The sequence below is a fragment of the Mandrillus leucophaeus genome, unplaced genomic scaffold, assembly GCF_000951045.1.
Source record: "Mandrillus leucophaeus isolate KB7577 unplaced genomic scaffold, Mleu.le_1.0 Scaffold3, whole genome shotgun sequence".
NCBI lineage: Eukaryota > Metazoa > Chordata > Mammalia > Primates > Cercopithecidae > Mandrillus > Mandrillus leucophaeus.
Window position 1 is genome coordinate 3,432,418 of NW_012103142.1, and position 15,778 is coordinate 3,448,195.

Genomic DNA, 15,778 nt, shown 5'->3' on the forward strand with positions numbered 1-15,778 from the left:
ACATCGTCAATATCTGTCCCTGGAGAACACATTTTATGGACCAAAAACCTATTGCTGTGTTCTAACAATTTTTTATCTTGGCTCTGAGTGACAGAATTTAAGCACCAGATTTGGGGGACTAATAAGAGACAAGGTAGAATCAGTACTGCTCCTGATTTTCCTGGACATACTATGAACTGTCACACTGAGAGTCAGTGAGTTGTAGAATGTCAGGTCTGGAGGGCAAGTATCTTGTCCTCAGGGTCACCCAGCCTGGGGGCAGCTAGACTAAAACCCAAGTCTCCTGACACCCAGCCCAGGACACTTTTTTTTACTGCGTCAGCGAGCTGACACTCCAAGGATGGGACACCTGGAGGGGATCCAGGCAGGGACAAGGAGGCCAACCCCCACAGCCTTGCAAGCACCAGACTGTCATAGATGTGGCAGGTGGGTATCTGTCTTGCTTCCATGGTGAATAACCCAGATCACACCTTTGCGCAAGTTAATTTCTTTATTTGCTCAAATAACACAGTACAAAAATGAGACTCAGATGCCAGCATCAGAAGCACATATCAAATACTCATAGGGCTTCAAGAACATCATTCCAAATAAGAAACTATGTACAAAAGGTTCCTGACCTTCATTTCATAACTTATTCTGACCCTTCATATTTGGGTGATCGTGAACGCTGCCTAAAACAAATCCACAAATAGCTCACCTCTCCCCCACTTCTCAGAAGCAGCAATAAAAACTAAATGGCTTTCCAGATAGGCTGAATTGAGCTTATGGAGCCGGTGCCTCAGGTTGGAGGCCAGTCCCATGTAAGCACCCAGGGCCTCTCTGCCCCAGGCTGCTCCTCCTCCCCAGTCCTACCCCATGGTGTGACAGCAAGTTCAACACAGCAATACCATGTCCCCAAGGGTCACAAGATCTCACTTGCCATCCAGGTTTAACACCCTTTCCCCCGTGACCACATGTTCTGGGCAGTGTCCAAGGGCGCCGGCTGTCTGTCTATAGTCTTGTCCTTCCTGCACATAGATATGAACATGTGGCAAATTTCACGCCTGAGTCAAGCTGTTGAAACTTGAGCTGTACAGAAGGCAAAGCCTCTGGCACTCCCACACTTCACCTTTGTGCAAATACAGAAAACAGCCCTTTCTCAAGACGTGTTACTGCTACCAGCTACAAAACTGTCATCATAAATCTACAAACCCACAATGTCCAGGATATGAATAGCACCCCCTGGAGTATGGTGCTCTTGGGCAGTGCAACAATCCATATCCACCCCTGTGCAACAATCCATGGCAGTCTAGCCCATTGAAGCCCTCCTCCGCTTCCTGAAAACTACCCAAAAGAAGCTATAGTACATACATGGACATGGCACTAGGTAATTTTCAGAACTCTTCACACCCATTTTCTCACTGACTCCTAGCCAATCCCATGAGATGGGAGAGGTGCAAGGTATCAGCTCCATTTCTCTAGTCACAGAATGTCAGGACATAGGTTAGAAGGATTCTGAGAGACCAAGGGTCCGCAGTCTCTAGGTCTTTCCATCTGGGGCCTGCAGAGTTCCTGGGAGGCATCTACAAGTCCATATGAGCACGAAGAACTGCCGGTCAACTGAAGAAATGATGGGATACACTTCGATGCACATCTGCTTGGATGCATGTGAATGTTCTGGTTGGAGATTTAATAAAAATTTAGTTTAAAAACTAGACTCAGTTAAAACGAACATCTGAGAAAATATCAGTAGGCCTTCTGAGTGGGATCCTAGACTCCAAATTCCGGAGAGGAGTGGGGATGTGTGGAGGGTCACCCAGGAATTCTGGGGTAGGTCCAGCAGGTGGAACCCTGGTCTCCTCACTCCCAGTCCAGTGCTGATTTCCCCAGACATGGCCTCTGTGTCTTGCCTGGTGGAAGAATGCTTTGTGCTTCTCAGATACTAGGGTATGGACACAGAATGGTTGTCTGCTCTTGTCTTCCATCACGTTTGTGAAGCAGGGATTGGGACATCACAGAGCATCTTCAGGGTCTCCTGGCTAAAGCTGCAAACTGTTCGGCTAGTTCAAGGGAATTTGAGTGCAAGACACAGCTTTCAATCTGGACTTTGAATCTCAGGACTTGTGATGTTCTGGGAAGAGAAAAAGAAAATAGATATTAGCCACAGCTCAATTATTTATGGGTTCACTCTGGAAACACCAGACTTCCCATAACCCCATTGACACCCCACCCCAGCCTCCATCTCTGGGTCTTTGCTCTTGCAACACCTCCTGCTGACATTGCTCTCCTGATCCTTTCTCCCCAGACAGCCTCCCCATTCTCAAAGGTCAAAATCAGCACCTCCAGCTCCTGGAAGGCTCCAAGGACCAACTTGCTTCATGGGCCTCAGTTACCACTCATTTGGCATTTGGTTGCTATTTAATTTTGTCATCAAACAGTTGTCTTTTCCATTGGCAGATGAAGCTTTTGAAGGCAGAACCTTCCACAGAGCCTCACAGCACTTCGCACAACTAAGCACATAGGAGGCTGTCAACAGCTACCAGTTAAATGAATGAATGAATGAATGAATGAATGGTTAGTAAAACCAGAAGATGGAGTCAGGGCAACTGAGGATGTCACAACTGATATTTCTATAGTATCTTTCACAAATAACTCAGATCAACCTGTAAGCTATTACCTAAACCACCCTAGAGGGCAAATTATCTGTAACCTTCCTATTCTCTCAGAGAAGGCAGTGAGGCCAAGAAGAGAGACAGGTCTATGGCAAGGAGGATTTCCCACCAGGAAAATGAGCCAAAGTAGAGCAGAGCGTTTGAATGACAAGATACAACTATCATGAAATAAGCCAGCTCTCTTGAGAGACTTTTCAAATGGCTTCTAAAGGTAATTCCAAGAAAGACAGAAGTGTTTCGGGTGATAGTAGCATCATTGCAGAAGGGTCTGCTTTCCCAGGGGACCACTTGGATGTAGAAGTTCTGGTCCTGTTGGTCCAACACCAGCAAACAGAACATTTCATTCCTCTGAAGTCACACCTTCATTCAGTGGCTTCTGCACTGTGGATCTGGGTCAAATGTTTGTAAGCAGGTTATGTTAAGTGAATTAGAAAAGGATGAAGAAATCTTTATCAGAGTCTACCAGAAAATATGAGAGATCAGAATTTTTAAAAATCAGGCCAGGTGTGGTGGCTCATGCCTGTAATCCCAGCATGAACCTTGGCCTTGGGAGGCCAAGGTGGGAAGATTGCTTGTGGCCAGGAGTTCAAAACCAGCCTGGTCAACATAGTGAGAACCCATCTCTATAAAAAAAAAATAAATAAATGAAAAATAAATTAGCTAGGCATGGTGGCATGCACCTGTAGTCCCAGCTACTTGAGAGGCTGAGGTGGGAGGATCATCTGAGCCTAGGAAGGTTGAGTCTACAGTGAACAGTGATTATACCATTGCACTCCAACCTGGGTGACAGAGCAAGACCCTGTCTCAAAAAAAAAAAAAAAAAAAAATCGGTGACAAGCATCATCTCTGAAGGGAATATCTCAGAGACTTGGAGGAGGGGAAATTATTAGGAAAAGCATAAATGCACACAGAACAGTGAAGGTGACGTCAGGAGAGAGGCTGTTCATTAAGCAACCAAGGCCAGGTCAGCGAGTGATCACCTCCTGGAAGCCTTCCAGAACCAACAGCCCATGGAGCCTTCTTGTCTACCTCAGCCACCCCTTATTTGATAGATAACCTTAGTTTGTTTTTTACATTTTATGACAGCCTAGAATTGAGAAGGCAAGCAACAAAGCCCACAAAATAATAACAAGGCAAGCTAAGATCATAGCCCGTCCAATATGCCATTCTATCAAAAAAGCATGGAAATGTACATGTAATTGAAGACTAAAGCCAAATAAAGAAGATGCTAATTATGGAGTAAAATCAGTGAGGTTTCAGAAAAGAAAAAGGTCATCATGGTTTAGAATTGTCTCAGAAGGCCTCAGTGAGGAGGTGGCATTTGAAATAGACCCCAAAATTCTGAACTGAGCAGGGGAGGGGACAGGAGAATAAATAGATCCCACTGGAGGCCAGCTGTGAGCCTGCTGTCACTTATGCCACATCGCCATTGTCTTCCCCGCCCTCTCTCACCGGCTGGTCCTCCCTGTATGGGAACCGGGTGCAATTGTAGTGGTCTCTTAGGCCCATGAGGATGCACATGGCATGGCTGTTGTTGCCAGCAAATTTGTTAGCTAAGCTAACATCAAACTGGTAGAGTCTCCTGGCGCGGTTCCTGTCCAGCTTAGAGGAGTGGGCCACCTGGCTGCGCAGGGTGGCTACCAGCTTGCTGAGGGAGGAGTCCGAGAACTCATAAAAAAACCTCTTAAAGCTGGGGTGGCGCCTGATCTGGAAGCGGAAATGAAAGCAGGTCATTAGTGTTGCTGGCAGTGTCCCTCCCGCCAACTGCCCCTCCTGCAACTCCATGCAGCCAGGCGGGGCACCTCCTCTTCCCTGGGATGAGCTCCGCTTGTTGCATCCCTCCACTGCCCCTAGCCTCTCAGAATCTGTTCTGCAAGGTCCGGCTCAAAGCAGCAGGACAAAGTAGAGGGCAAGGGTGGAAGTACAGGTCTTTAGACTCAGATAATTCAGAAGCAAACACCCCACAGAGCCTTCTCATCTACCCTAGCCACTCCTTATTTGACAAGTAATCTTACTTTATTATTTAAATGTATGACAGTCTAGAATTGGGATGCTTGAGTTGCACTTACTAGGTATGTGAGCCTCTGGTCATCTGTAAAATGTAAAATATCCACCCAGCCCCAGGATTGCTGGGGGGGGATTGGAGGGGGAATAAAATGAGAGAGTTTACAGAAACGATTTAGTGCCAAGTAGATGTTAGAGGAATTTTAGTTCCTTCTAAGCCTCCTCCAACAAGCTCCTTTCTCTTAATAACTAAATGAGTTCCCCAGAGGCAGACCCAGACACAAGGACTTGGGTACAGGCATTTTATTCATTAAATGATCCCAGGAAATGCTGATGGGAGAAGGAGACCTGGAACAAGAATGGGAAGGCGGCCCAAGGGGTGGCAACTGGAGCTTAATCCACTCAGGGCACCTTGGAAGCGAGCTGAGAGCACGTTCCTCAGTTATACCACATAAAAGCGAGGGAGCTGGGGTCTCTATCCACCAATTCACACCAGCCGTTGGTTGAGGGCTGCTCATGCGGAAGTGGAGGCTGTTAATTGTGCCCCCAACATGGGTTGCAAAATGGCCCTGTGTCCTCAGGCACAAGGAGGCAGGAGCTGGCAGCTGGACGGGCCAGTGTGCACTCTGGTGGTGAAGAGAGGCACCCAGAGCGTCCGCTATGCTGATTACTCATCTTTAACCTGACCTCTTCACATGTGAGCTGTGTTTGTCTCTCCAGATAGACTGTGTTTTCCAAGGGTGGGGAACCTTCTGTTATAGACTGCCTATCAGGGGAGGAAAATCCACTTGAAAGAATGGGAGACCAAATAAATGCTGAAGGGCGTGGCAAGACCAAGACTGAACCCGGAGACCACAGGGAATGGAATCGGCTGGGCGGGTGGGGCAGGTGTGGGCGGAGGAGGCTTCCAAGGACGGGGGACATGAGCCGAACTTTAATAGCTGATTTGGACAGGAGTGGTCCTGGCTGGGGCAGGGAGGCCACATGAGCATTGTGTTATTTTAAACAGTTCCCTCATCTGCTACATGTCTGGCGCTTTCTACATATGCATTAAGCTTGGTCAAGGAGGTAATCATCTCTCATTTTGGAAAAGAGGAAACCGAGACTCAGAAAGGTGAAGGGACATGCTCAAAGTTGCCCAGAGGTGCAGACTTGGGGATGGAACCCAGGTCTCCGCTGTGGGTAGATGAGGCCCTGGGGTTGGCCTGGGGAGGGCTGAGTGGTGCTCACCTGCTGCCCCAGTTGGCCATCCACTTCTTGGAGAAGCTCCACAAGCTTCTGGATGACGATCTCCTCTAAGGAAAAGAAAGGAGAATTGAGTGACTGTCGACTGGGTGATGCCCGGTTCCCTTCCAGAAACAAAGTGCTGCCACGACACATCCACCTGGGAAAGACAGTATTTTTTCTCTAAAACCCAGCACACACATTAGTTATGATGGACCAAGACACTTCTTGCCTTAAACTAATGCTGGAGTGTGAGAGCCTTGTTTGGGTTCCCTTTATAGAAACAGAAGGGACTTTGGCTTGCTGGGCCTCACCTGTAACCACATTCAGCTTCATTTGATAGGTGGGAAACTGAGGCCTCCCAGTGTCCCTTATCTAGGCTACAGAGTAGCACAGTCAAGAATGGGAGTTTGGACGAGGAACAGCACATCAGAATGCAGGGAGGGGACATGCCAGGGCTACTGACCCATTAGGAATGCACCCGTCCACTTGGGTTCTAAGCAGCAGTGTGCCAGGGCCTGGTCGTACTAAGTTCACTGTAAATATTCAGGAAATTTGTGGACTAGTTGTCTTGTTTTGTTTTAGACAGAGTCTCGCTCTGTCACCCAGGCTGGAGTGCAGTGGCGCGATCTCGGCTCACTGCAACCTCCGCCTCCTGGGTTCAAGTGATTCTCCTGCCTCAGCCTCCCGAGTAGCTGGAACTACAGGCGCGCGCCACCATGCCAGGCTAATTAATTTGTGGACTAGTTGTTACAAACTGTTAGCAGCTTGAAATCAGCCACAGTAAAAATATTTATGCCATGGAAATCTGCAAATGCTACAAAGTAGGGCATCCTCCTCCCAATGGAGAGCCTGTCTGCCAGCACACCACTGCTTATGAGACCTGGAGCAAGCTAGGAATTTCATATGAAACATTCAAGCAAACGAATGGGGGGTGTTAATTACATCCCACAGGATAGACAGGTGTCCTCTACCTGCAACTCTGCCCCAACAGCCCCAGTTTAAGGCCAAGCCTGTGCCCTCTGCCCCCTCCTAGAGTCTCCTGGGGTCTTTGCCTGCTGCCTTCCCCATTCCTTCCTCAGAACCCTCCCCTATTCAGCCTGTGAACTCCATGTGGAAAAGAAGCGCCCAGGAAGCTGTCCAGGTAAGTGCAGGGGTGGTACTGACTAGATTCATATGTTCCATTCGGCTGAAGTGCCCCTTCTGGCGTGTGGCCTCTGGCCTGGGAAGGTGCTTCTGAGATCACAACTGGCTCCCCTTCTGCGGGCAGGGGCTCCTGGCCCGAGAGATCTTCGGGATCTAGGGCAAAAAAGAGTTGTTGAGTGTTTTGCAGAGAGCTGAATCTAGTTCCTGACAAGATGTTCGGAGGCACGAGCATCAGCAGGGGCTGGTTCCAGGCTCCTCCGTGAGTTTCCTGTCCCCGGCTCTGCCTCAGAGGAGTTCGTGGTGCACTCCTGGCCTTCTCCAGAAACCTGACTTTTGCCCACCAACCCTTTCTGCCTCCTCAGTCTGGGAGGGGCTCAGTTAAAACAGGTGTGCCCACAGGGCCCACCAAACAAACCCTCTCCCTCTGCCAGGTTTTCTGGGTCCCTTAGCCTGTCTGAACCTCACTTTCTCCAAGTGTTAAGTGGGAGTGATAAGATTGACCTCACAGGGCTGCGAGCAGGTTAAATGAGATAATATATGTGCAAGTAGCACGTAGTAGGCACTCTGTGATGTCAGGGGAATTACTGTACACCAGTGGCCCTCATGCTTTGGTGTAGTGAAAAAACAGGCCCACACCATCTCCTACTTCGTCAAACCCAGGTCTCTGTGCTTTTCTATGAACTGGCCAGGTGGTTCTGATGCACAGCGGCACGGCTCTCTCACCACATTTGTTGTTAAGTGTTTGCATGTGCAGACGGAGGGGAGGGCGTGTGCTGTGAGCAGGGGCTACCGGGGGTGGGGTCCTGCTGGCACCTGGCCCCTCACCTCTCCCCACACTTCCACACCCCCCACTCTGCTCAGCAAGAAAATAAACAGGGCTTTCAGCAACAGTGGACATCCCCCACCATGCCAGCCTGTCAGCGACAGGCCACACAGCAGCCCTGCCCAAGAGGAAGCCTCTGTTACCATGGCAACACGAGGCCTGCTCACCAAGGCTGCTGGAGGTGGAGGGCCGATGGCCACCGACACACAGGGGCAGAAAGCTGGGCCTCCTGGGCCGTCGGGCCTCCGGGCTGGCAGCCCCTGCTGCTCCCGGTCTCCTGGGTTCCTTGGAGCTGTGTTTCTTATGGTAAAACGCTCTCCTGAAGCTCGACTTTTTTTCTACAGATTTCCTTCTGCAGTGTGGGGCCGGGTTTTCTAGACCCACCTCTTCCTCCTGGACTTGAGGTTGCTGTGGGGGAGATGAGAGAAACTGAGTCGGGGCCCCTGACCTTGAGGAGATCTCAGGTGAGCTGGGGAAGGAGAGCCACGGCGGGCTAGGAGGCGTTGCCCAGAGAAGAGTGGTTGATGCTCAACGCTGGGGAAATATGTGTGGTCTAGAGAGGGCTGGGGAAGCTTCAAGAAGGAGAGACTGGGTCCTGGTGCAGTGGCTTACGCCTATAATCCCAGCATTTTGGGAAGCTGAGGCAGGTGGATCACCAGGGGTCAGGAGTTCGAGACCAGCCTGGCCAATATGGTAAAACCCTGTCTCTACTAAAAATACAAAAATTAGCTGGGTGTGGTGGCGCATGCCTGTAGTCCCAGCTACTCAGGAGGCTGAGGCGAGAGAATCGCTGGAGCCCAGAAGGTGGAGGTTGCAGTGAGCCGTGATCGAGCCACTGTGCTTTAGCCTGAGCGACAGCGCAAGACTCTGTCTCCAAAAAAAAAGAGGGACTGGAGTAGGGCTTTGGCAGGACACAGAAGAGTTCGGCAAGGACAGGGAAGGCAGGGTTGGGGAGCCCACAGTGAGGTCATGGTTACATGGGGAGCGTCTTCCTCACCTCCTCCCCCTGCTGTTCTTCCGAATCTTGGAGCATGGAAATGATCTTCTGAATGAATTCTTCTGAAAAAGATCAACAGGCATGGTTACACTGTGGTGCTAGAAAAGCTCTTCTGCGGTCAGTCTTCATTTCCTAATGCCCTGGTGGTTCCCTGGGTGATTCTCTAGGGGGCTAAAGAGCTGCCAGAGGTGGCCTGAGGGCGGAGCTGGTTTCATGGGATACACATTCACTTTACCAATGAGGGCCTCTAAATAGACGCACAGGAGGAACCCCTCAGGGCCATCTGGAAAGGCCCATTCCCTACAGGTGCCCTCACCATGCACCTTCTCCCTGCCCAGGCAGAATCCCCCTTCAAGGCATATTTTCTATGAAAAGCAAACAAGGCAGAATGGCAGGGGGTAGGGGGCAGAGATCTTTCCAGGTCTTTTCAGGCCTGCCAGTGATTTTATTTATATATATATATATATTTCTAGGCCTGGCTCTGCCAATGGTAGAATAATCATTACAGTGATGGCAGCTGCCATTAGCTGAGCTTCCCTCCTAAGGCTCCTACCCCTCTCCCTATCCTCTTTACTTCTGAGCTCTGCTCTCAAGCTGGATCACCCAACAATGACAATAAGAGCAACAAATGGCACCTAACACGTATTTGCCACTGTCTAGGACAGAGGCTGTCCTAAATGCTGCTGACAATTCTAGAAAGTAGGTACTTGCTGTCCCCATTTCACAGATGAAGAAACTGAGAATAGAGACAAAGTAACTTGCCCAAGTCCACATGGCTCAAAGGGGTCAGAGCCCAGACTCAAACCCAGGTCCATAAGATCACTCCATCGACTGAGCACTTGTTGTGGGCCTCCCGTTACCTCCTGTCTGCCTCATCAGGGCGAGCACCAACACTATTGCCATTTATCGAGGTTCAGTCAGGCAGCCTGGCTTGGGCCTGGGCTCTGGACCCCAAGCTGCCTCCCAGCCTGCTGTACTCAGAGGGAGGTCTGGACAGGTCACTGCCTCTCTCTGGCTCAGTGTCTCTTTGCAAGTGGCGGAGTCAGAGCAGAAATTTTGCAAGGGTTGTCTGAGAAAAGGAGAGGAGTACTGACTGTATTCCGAGGCTCTGTCCAGCTGAAGCTCCTCTCCAGGTCTCCAGCTCTCTGATGGGGTGGGAAGCACGAAGGGATCTGGAGCGCCAGCCTCTGTAGATGGGGCCTCCTGGACTTCAGGCTCTTCCAAGCCTGAGAAGCAGAAGGAAAAAGGGGGTGTATTTTGTCCGTCTGCGGCTGTCAACTATGCACAGAAGCTAGAACAGACTCTACAGTGGGTTCTGTGGCTGGATCACACTAAGGCCTTATGGGGCTGGAAGACAGCTGCTGGGCAGGGCCGTGTCTCTGATTTACTGGCCCAGACCAAGCTCCCTTATCCCTTTGTGCTTCCATAGAACTGGCTTTCCTGGGCTTTGTTGCCCTCTCCTCCCTCCACCGTTTTGACTTGATCCATAAGCTGAATAGTAGAGGCCTGTCATGTCCCATGACATGAATTAATGAATCACAGCCAGAATCCCCCTGCATGAAAATATCTCCCACGTGGCCTGAAATTCCCCTCTTTGGTGTTAAGCATCACCCCTCCTTTCTAAGCTGTAAAGTCTCCCGGCCAGGATGACCTAACAGGATGGCCTGTTCTCCCTAATGCCCAGGAAGAAATGACTCGTCTGATCCTTTCCCCCTCTAGCTCTGGCCCCATCATTCATGGGCCACGTGACCTTGAACACATTGTTTTACCTCCCAAAGCCTCAGTCCCTTCATCTGTAAGATGGGGATAATAGTTGTACCTCATCTGATGGCTGTGAGGACTGATTGAGTTATCGATATGCAGCAGGGAAATGTCTCACTTTACAGGTGAGGAAACCGAGGCACAAAGATGGGGAATGACATAGACAACATGCTAGAACCCAGGTCTCCTGCCTCCCCTGCTCCAGCTCCTTCCTGCACACGCTACTCCCCTCCCTGCCAGGGAGCAGAAGCTGAGGCAGCCAAGAAATGTGGATAGTTGGGGAATTGCAGAACATAATTTCCATCAAGGGCTTATTGGGGTTGCCTAGACCTCGCTGAGGTTTTGTGTGTGGACGTGACCCGCTGGCATTCTTTCTCTCTTCCCACAGTCATCCTCACACCGCTCAGGGCAGAAAGCAAAAGTCAGACCAGGCGCAACGCAACCTTTAAAGTGGCCAATTCCATCCCCAGGGAAGGTTCCAGAGCTGGAGGCAGCTGCAGGGTTGCTATGGCAACTGCAGAGCCTGCTCACCATAGCTGCTGGAGATGGAAGGCCGATGGCCGCCAACACACAGGGGCAGAAAGCTGGACTTCTTGGGTGGCCGGGCCTCTGGACTGGAAATATCTGCGGCCCTCCTCTTGGCCTCCTCGGAGCCGTGTTTTTTAAGAGAAAAGGTGCTCTTGAGGCTTGTCTTTTTCTCTTGGGATTGCTTCCTAACAGCCAGTGCTGGGTTTGGCAGGGCCACCCCCAGCTGTGAGATCAGAGACTGCTGCCGGGAGAGGAGAAAAACTGAGTCAGGTTCATGACATTGAGGAGAGGGGGAAAGCTCTCTGGATGCAAAGTGAAGGGTAGCCAAGCTGCAGGATGGCCCCAGGAGAGGGAAGGCAGCAGAGGCCAGAGCAGGGGGAGGGCTGAGTTCTGAAGCTGCAGAAGGAGGCTTCAGGGAAGGAAGGGACTAGAGCTCGGCCTGTAAGGACAGGTGGAGCTTGACAGAGGAGGAGGAGAAGGCAGAGAGCCCCTGGAGACCTGCAAAGTTTACTCCTCACCTCTTCTTCCCACTGGTCTCCCACTCTTTTGAGCAATTCCACAATCATCTGAATGATAGCATCCTCTGGAAGAAAGCAAATGCGTTCGGTTATTCTTTCTAAATGCACAGACAACTCCTTCTAAATTACCGTCTTGGACAGTTCTCTTAAACAACTCTTTAGGCCACACAATGGAGGGAAAGCACCACATCCCAGGGGCAGGTCCTTCTGAGAGAAGGCTGGAAGATCCACGGGGAAGGCACTGAGCCAAACCATGACACTTCATGCAAGACATTTCAGGTCAGCCCTTTAGGCATTCAACTTGTGCCCCACTGTTTCCTTTGAAAGTCACAGATCTCGGAACATCTGCTTTGGGTTCAGTAAGCTGTGTGACCTTGAATAAGTTTCTTAACCTCTTTGGGCCTTTATCGTTCCCAGTGAAATGTGGGTCATAATCTGTGTCCTGCCTCCCCCAGAAGGCTGTCAGGCTGTCATATGAGGTACTGGGCTTGAGAACACTTTGCAAGGCTAATGCTGATCTTCCAACCTGCAAAATTCCAGTGGGAAAATGGTGGATACCTGGCCTCACTAAGGTGGAGGATGAAAGGACATCAGCAGGCATGACACAGAGAGAGCCTGCCATGCTGATGCCTCAGCCACACCCCCATCTCTGCACAGAGAAGCCACTGACAATGGAAATGGTTTCCTTTGATACTCGGGTCAGCCTTTTCAAGGACAATGTGCCCACACTGTCCTCTGATAGGTACCAGCTGATGAGTTTACATGAAAAGAGATGCAAACAAGGTTCCCTGTTCTGAGGCTATCTGTGGGTTTGCTTTTTTTTTTTTTTTTTTTTTTACTCCTAACTTCCCTCTCTCACTTCCCTCACTTATAAATTGTTTGGCTTTTGTTGCTTGACTCAGCTACCAGCTGGTTCCCTCTCATGTAAGAAAACAATTAGCTGCAAAATAACTAACACAATGCCTTTTAGTTATTCTTTGACACATGCATAGCTCCTTCATTTCACATATTATAAAATCATTTCACATATTATAAAATATGCTCATCTTTTTTTACAGGGAATTAGATGAATAGGGGATTATTCTCGATTTATTAGGAGCACTCATGGTATTGTGGTTTTGTGTGAGACTGTACTTATTTTTTGGAGATGCATGTTTAAGTATTTAGGGATGAAGCATGATTTACTCCAAAATGATTCAGCAACAAAATGATACGCACACAAAGCAAACTGGCAGAGTGTAAACAACTGAGTATACAAAGCATTGAACTATACTTTTCACTCTTCTATATATTTTTTAAAGTAAAATACATTTTAAAAGACTAAGAAAAGTTCCATTTTCATTAACACATAAGGCAGAAGCGTTTGCCAGCAGCCTTTCCAATTCCCTAGCCTCCCTTCTGTGAAATTCTAAAATAAGCAAACGTGGCCAGAAGCACCAAAAGAGGCAAGAAAGGCCAGTGCATGTATTTTGAGAGCCACCATCCAAGGTCTCAGTAATCATTCAGAACAACCCGTCTCATTCAGTAACAGCCACCTCAGTCAGAGGCAAAAAGATCACTAGAGATTCCGACTCACTATCAGGCTTTTTGAGCTCCTCTTCTTGCTGGTGACCTGTGGCGTGGGGAGAAACATCCAAAGCTCCAGCACCATCCACTTTGATGAGGAAGGAGTGGCAATCAGAATCTTCCCCACCTGGAATAGAGACGAAAGCAAACGGGTATGTAGGTGTGTATGTGCGTGTGTCAGTGACATTCTCCCGACTTTGTTCATCAACACGAGAAAACAGCACAGAATTCACAGTGCAACAGGCACTGCTGCAGCCTGCTCCAGGCCTAACCAAAAAATCAGAAACCCACCAAGGTTTTTATCTGAGAAGAGGCTACTTCCACCAAGACACCTCTCTTGCTAACCCCCTCCCCGCAAATCCTCAGTCTTCTCCCCATCATAAACACCGAGTTTTGAGTGCCGCAAGGCAGAGCCCCCCTCCCTCTAGGTGCCAGTGGGCATTCAGCTCCAGAGCCTTGCAAGGCAGAATAGGAAGGCACCTTGGGAGCCAGCACCCTCATTTACCTGTGGGGAATCAAAAGTTCCAGAGGGAGCAGCTCAAGCTCAAGGTCACACAGCAAGTTTACTCCTGATGGAGCCAAGTCTAGAACCAAGGCCTGGAAGCAGCAGCCCAGAAGCACACAGGCACCAGCGGGGTGGGAGTAGGGCTTCCCTCCTCGCCTGACTCCCTGCCTTCTCATTTCTCCTAGGTCTGTGCTCCTGAAACTAGAGGAGTTGGCAGTAACAGCTATTGTGCACTGAGCACTTTCCTTGTGGGCTGTGGCCACTCCATGAGACAGTAACTATTTATCTTCATTTTATCCATGAAAAAAGTTGAGGCTCAGCGAGGAAACCTGCCTCCCTGGGCCACACAGCTTGTGAACGGCGGCACTGCGAGTGGGCGAGTGGTTTTCCCTGGAGTGCTCAGCCATGGTGCTGTTCTACCTCAAAGAAATGTCACAGTGGGCCAGGCGTGGTGGCTCACACCTGTAATCCCAGCATGTTGGGGGGCCACGGCCCGTGGATCACTTGAGTCCAGGAGTTCAAGACCAGCCTGGCCAACATGGTGAAACCATCTCCACTAAAAAATACAAAATTAGCCAGGCATGGTGGCAGGCGCCTGTAGTCCCAGCTACTCGGGAGGCTGAGGCGGGAGAACGTCGTGAACCTGGGAGGCGGAGCTTGCAGTGAGCTGAGATCGCGCCACTGCACTCTAGCCTGGGGGACAGACAGAGACTCCATCAAAAAAAAAAAAAAAAAAGCAAGCAAGCAAGAAAGGAAGAGATAAAGAATGGAAGAGAGAAAGAAAGAGAGGAAGAAGAAGGAGGAGGAGGAGAGGAAGGAAGGAAGGAAGGAAGGAAGGAGGGAGGGATTCACAGCGGTGCAGAGGGAGGGAGGAAGGAAGGAAGGAAAAGAGGGAGAGAGGGAAGGAGGGAGGGAGGGATTCACAGTGGTTCGGAGGGAGGGAGGGAGGGAGGAAAGAAGGAAGGAACGAAGGAAGGAAGGAAGGAACGAAGGAAGGAACGAAGGAAGGAAGGAAGGAAGTCACAGCGGTGCGGCCCCTGACTATTCTTGTCACTCTGTGGAGAGGCTCCTGGAGCAAGTTTAGAGCACCCTAGGGGTTTCCACAGGAACAGGCACGGTCCACTCACCCCTGCGAGCTGGGCCCAGGTCAGCCTCCCCAGAGCGTGAGGCAGCAGCCGCCTTGGACAACCCTTCCTCTTGGCCTCTGGCATCTTGGTCTTGAGCTGCTTTAGTCACCTCGGCTGCATGTTTCTTGTGACCTTGCTTCTTGCGACTGGCCTTCTTGTCGTGGTGGGCTCTCTTCCTGAGGGCTGGCTCCCCTGCTGCTTCCAGGGGCTCCAGAGGCTGGGAGAGGCCCTCCTTCCCCCTTGGCCTCCTGCTGGCCTTTTCTCTGGGCTCCTCAGGGCCCGTCCTCACGAAGAAGTTCAGCACGGTCTTCAGCCACCCCTTCTTGGTGTCTTGCGAAGGCCTCTGCTCACTGGGGAGAAACTCTCCGGTCTCCTCGGGAGTGGGGGCTGCAGCGGTGGTGCAGTGAGCCTCAGCAGATGGAGCTGGGCTGTCTGAATGTCTGGCCCAATCACTGGTCGCCCAGTGAAGCGCCTTCCTGGAGGGGGCAGTGGGCAGGGAGAGGCAATGGCAGTCCCACGGCTCCAAGCCTTTCCCGGGGGCCATCGGCCTGTCCAGAGACCTGGCTTTCCTCTCCTCCAGGGGCTTCCTTGGGCACCTTGGATTCTCCATCGGGCTACAACAAAAACAAACAGCTCCCTTAGTTTTTTTGGTTTTGTTTTGCTTTGTTTTTCTGTTGTTTTTGTTTTTGTTTTTGTGACGGAGTCTCGGTCTGTTGCCCAGGCTGGAGTGCAGTGGTGTAATCTCAGCTCACTGCAACCTCTACCTCCTGGCTTCAAGTTATTCTCCTGCCTCAGCCTACCGAGTAGCTGGAATGACAGGTGTCCGCCACCACACCTGGTTAATTTTTGTATTTTTAGTAGAGATGGGGTTTCACCATGTTGGCCAGGCTGGTCTTGAACTCCTGACCTCAGGTGATCCGCCCGCCTC

The 15,778-nt window shown here is 50.4% G+C and overlaps 1 protein-coding gene across 1 annotated transcript in view; it reads right to left on the reverse strand.

The window, feature by feature from the left end:
* Positions 1–476: 476 nt before the first annotated feature.
* The window catches only part of LOC105544226 (chromosome unknown open reading frame, human C6orf222), a 21,256-nt gene continuing 5,954 nt past the window's right edge, over positions 477–15,778 (reverse strand). Inside the window, exons 2-12 of the mRNA XM_011986586.1 lie at positions 14,851–15,464; positions 13,229–13,345; positions 11,653–11,717; positions 11,138–11,375; positions 9,940–10,071; positions 8,846–8,907; positions 8,016–8,256; positions 7,047–7,178; positions 5,886–5,950; positions 4,104–4,358; positions 477–2,110 (exon numbers count right to left, since the gene is read on the reverse strand). Of these exons, the coding sequence (XP_011841976.1) occupies positions 2,075–2,110; positions 4,104–4,358; positions 5,886–5,950; positions 7,047–7,178; positions 8,016–8,256; positions 8,846–8,907; positions 9,940–10,071; positions 11,138–11,375; positions 11,653–11,717; positions 13,229–13,345; positions 14,851–15,460 (1,953 nt within the window). The 5' untranslated portion in view covers positions 15,461–15,464 and the 3' untranslated portion in view covers positions 477–2,074. The remainder of the gene's footprint in view (positions 2,111–4,103; positions 4,359–5,885; positions 5,951–7,046; positions 7,179–8,015; positions 8,257–8,845; positions 8,908–9,939; positions 10,072–11,137; positions 11,376–11,652; positions 11,718–13,228; positions 13,346–14,850; positions 15,465–15,778) is intronic.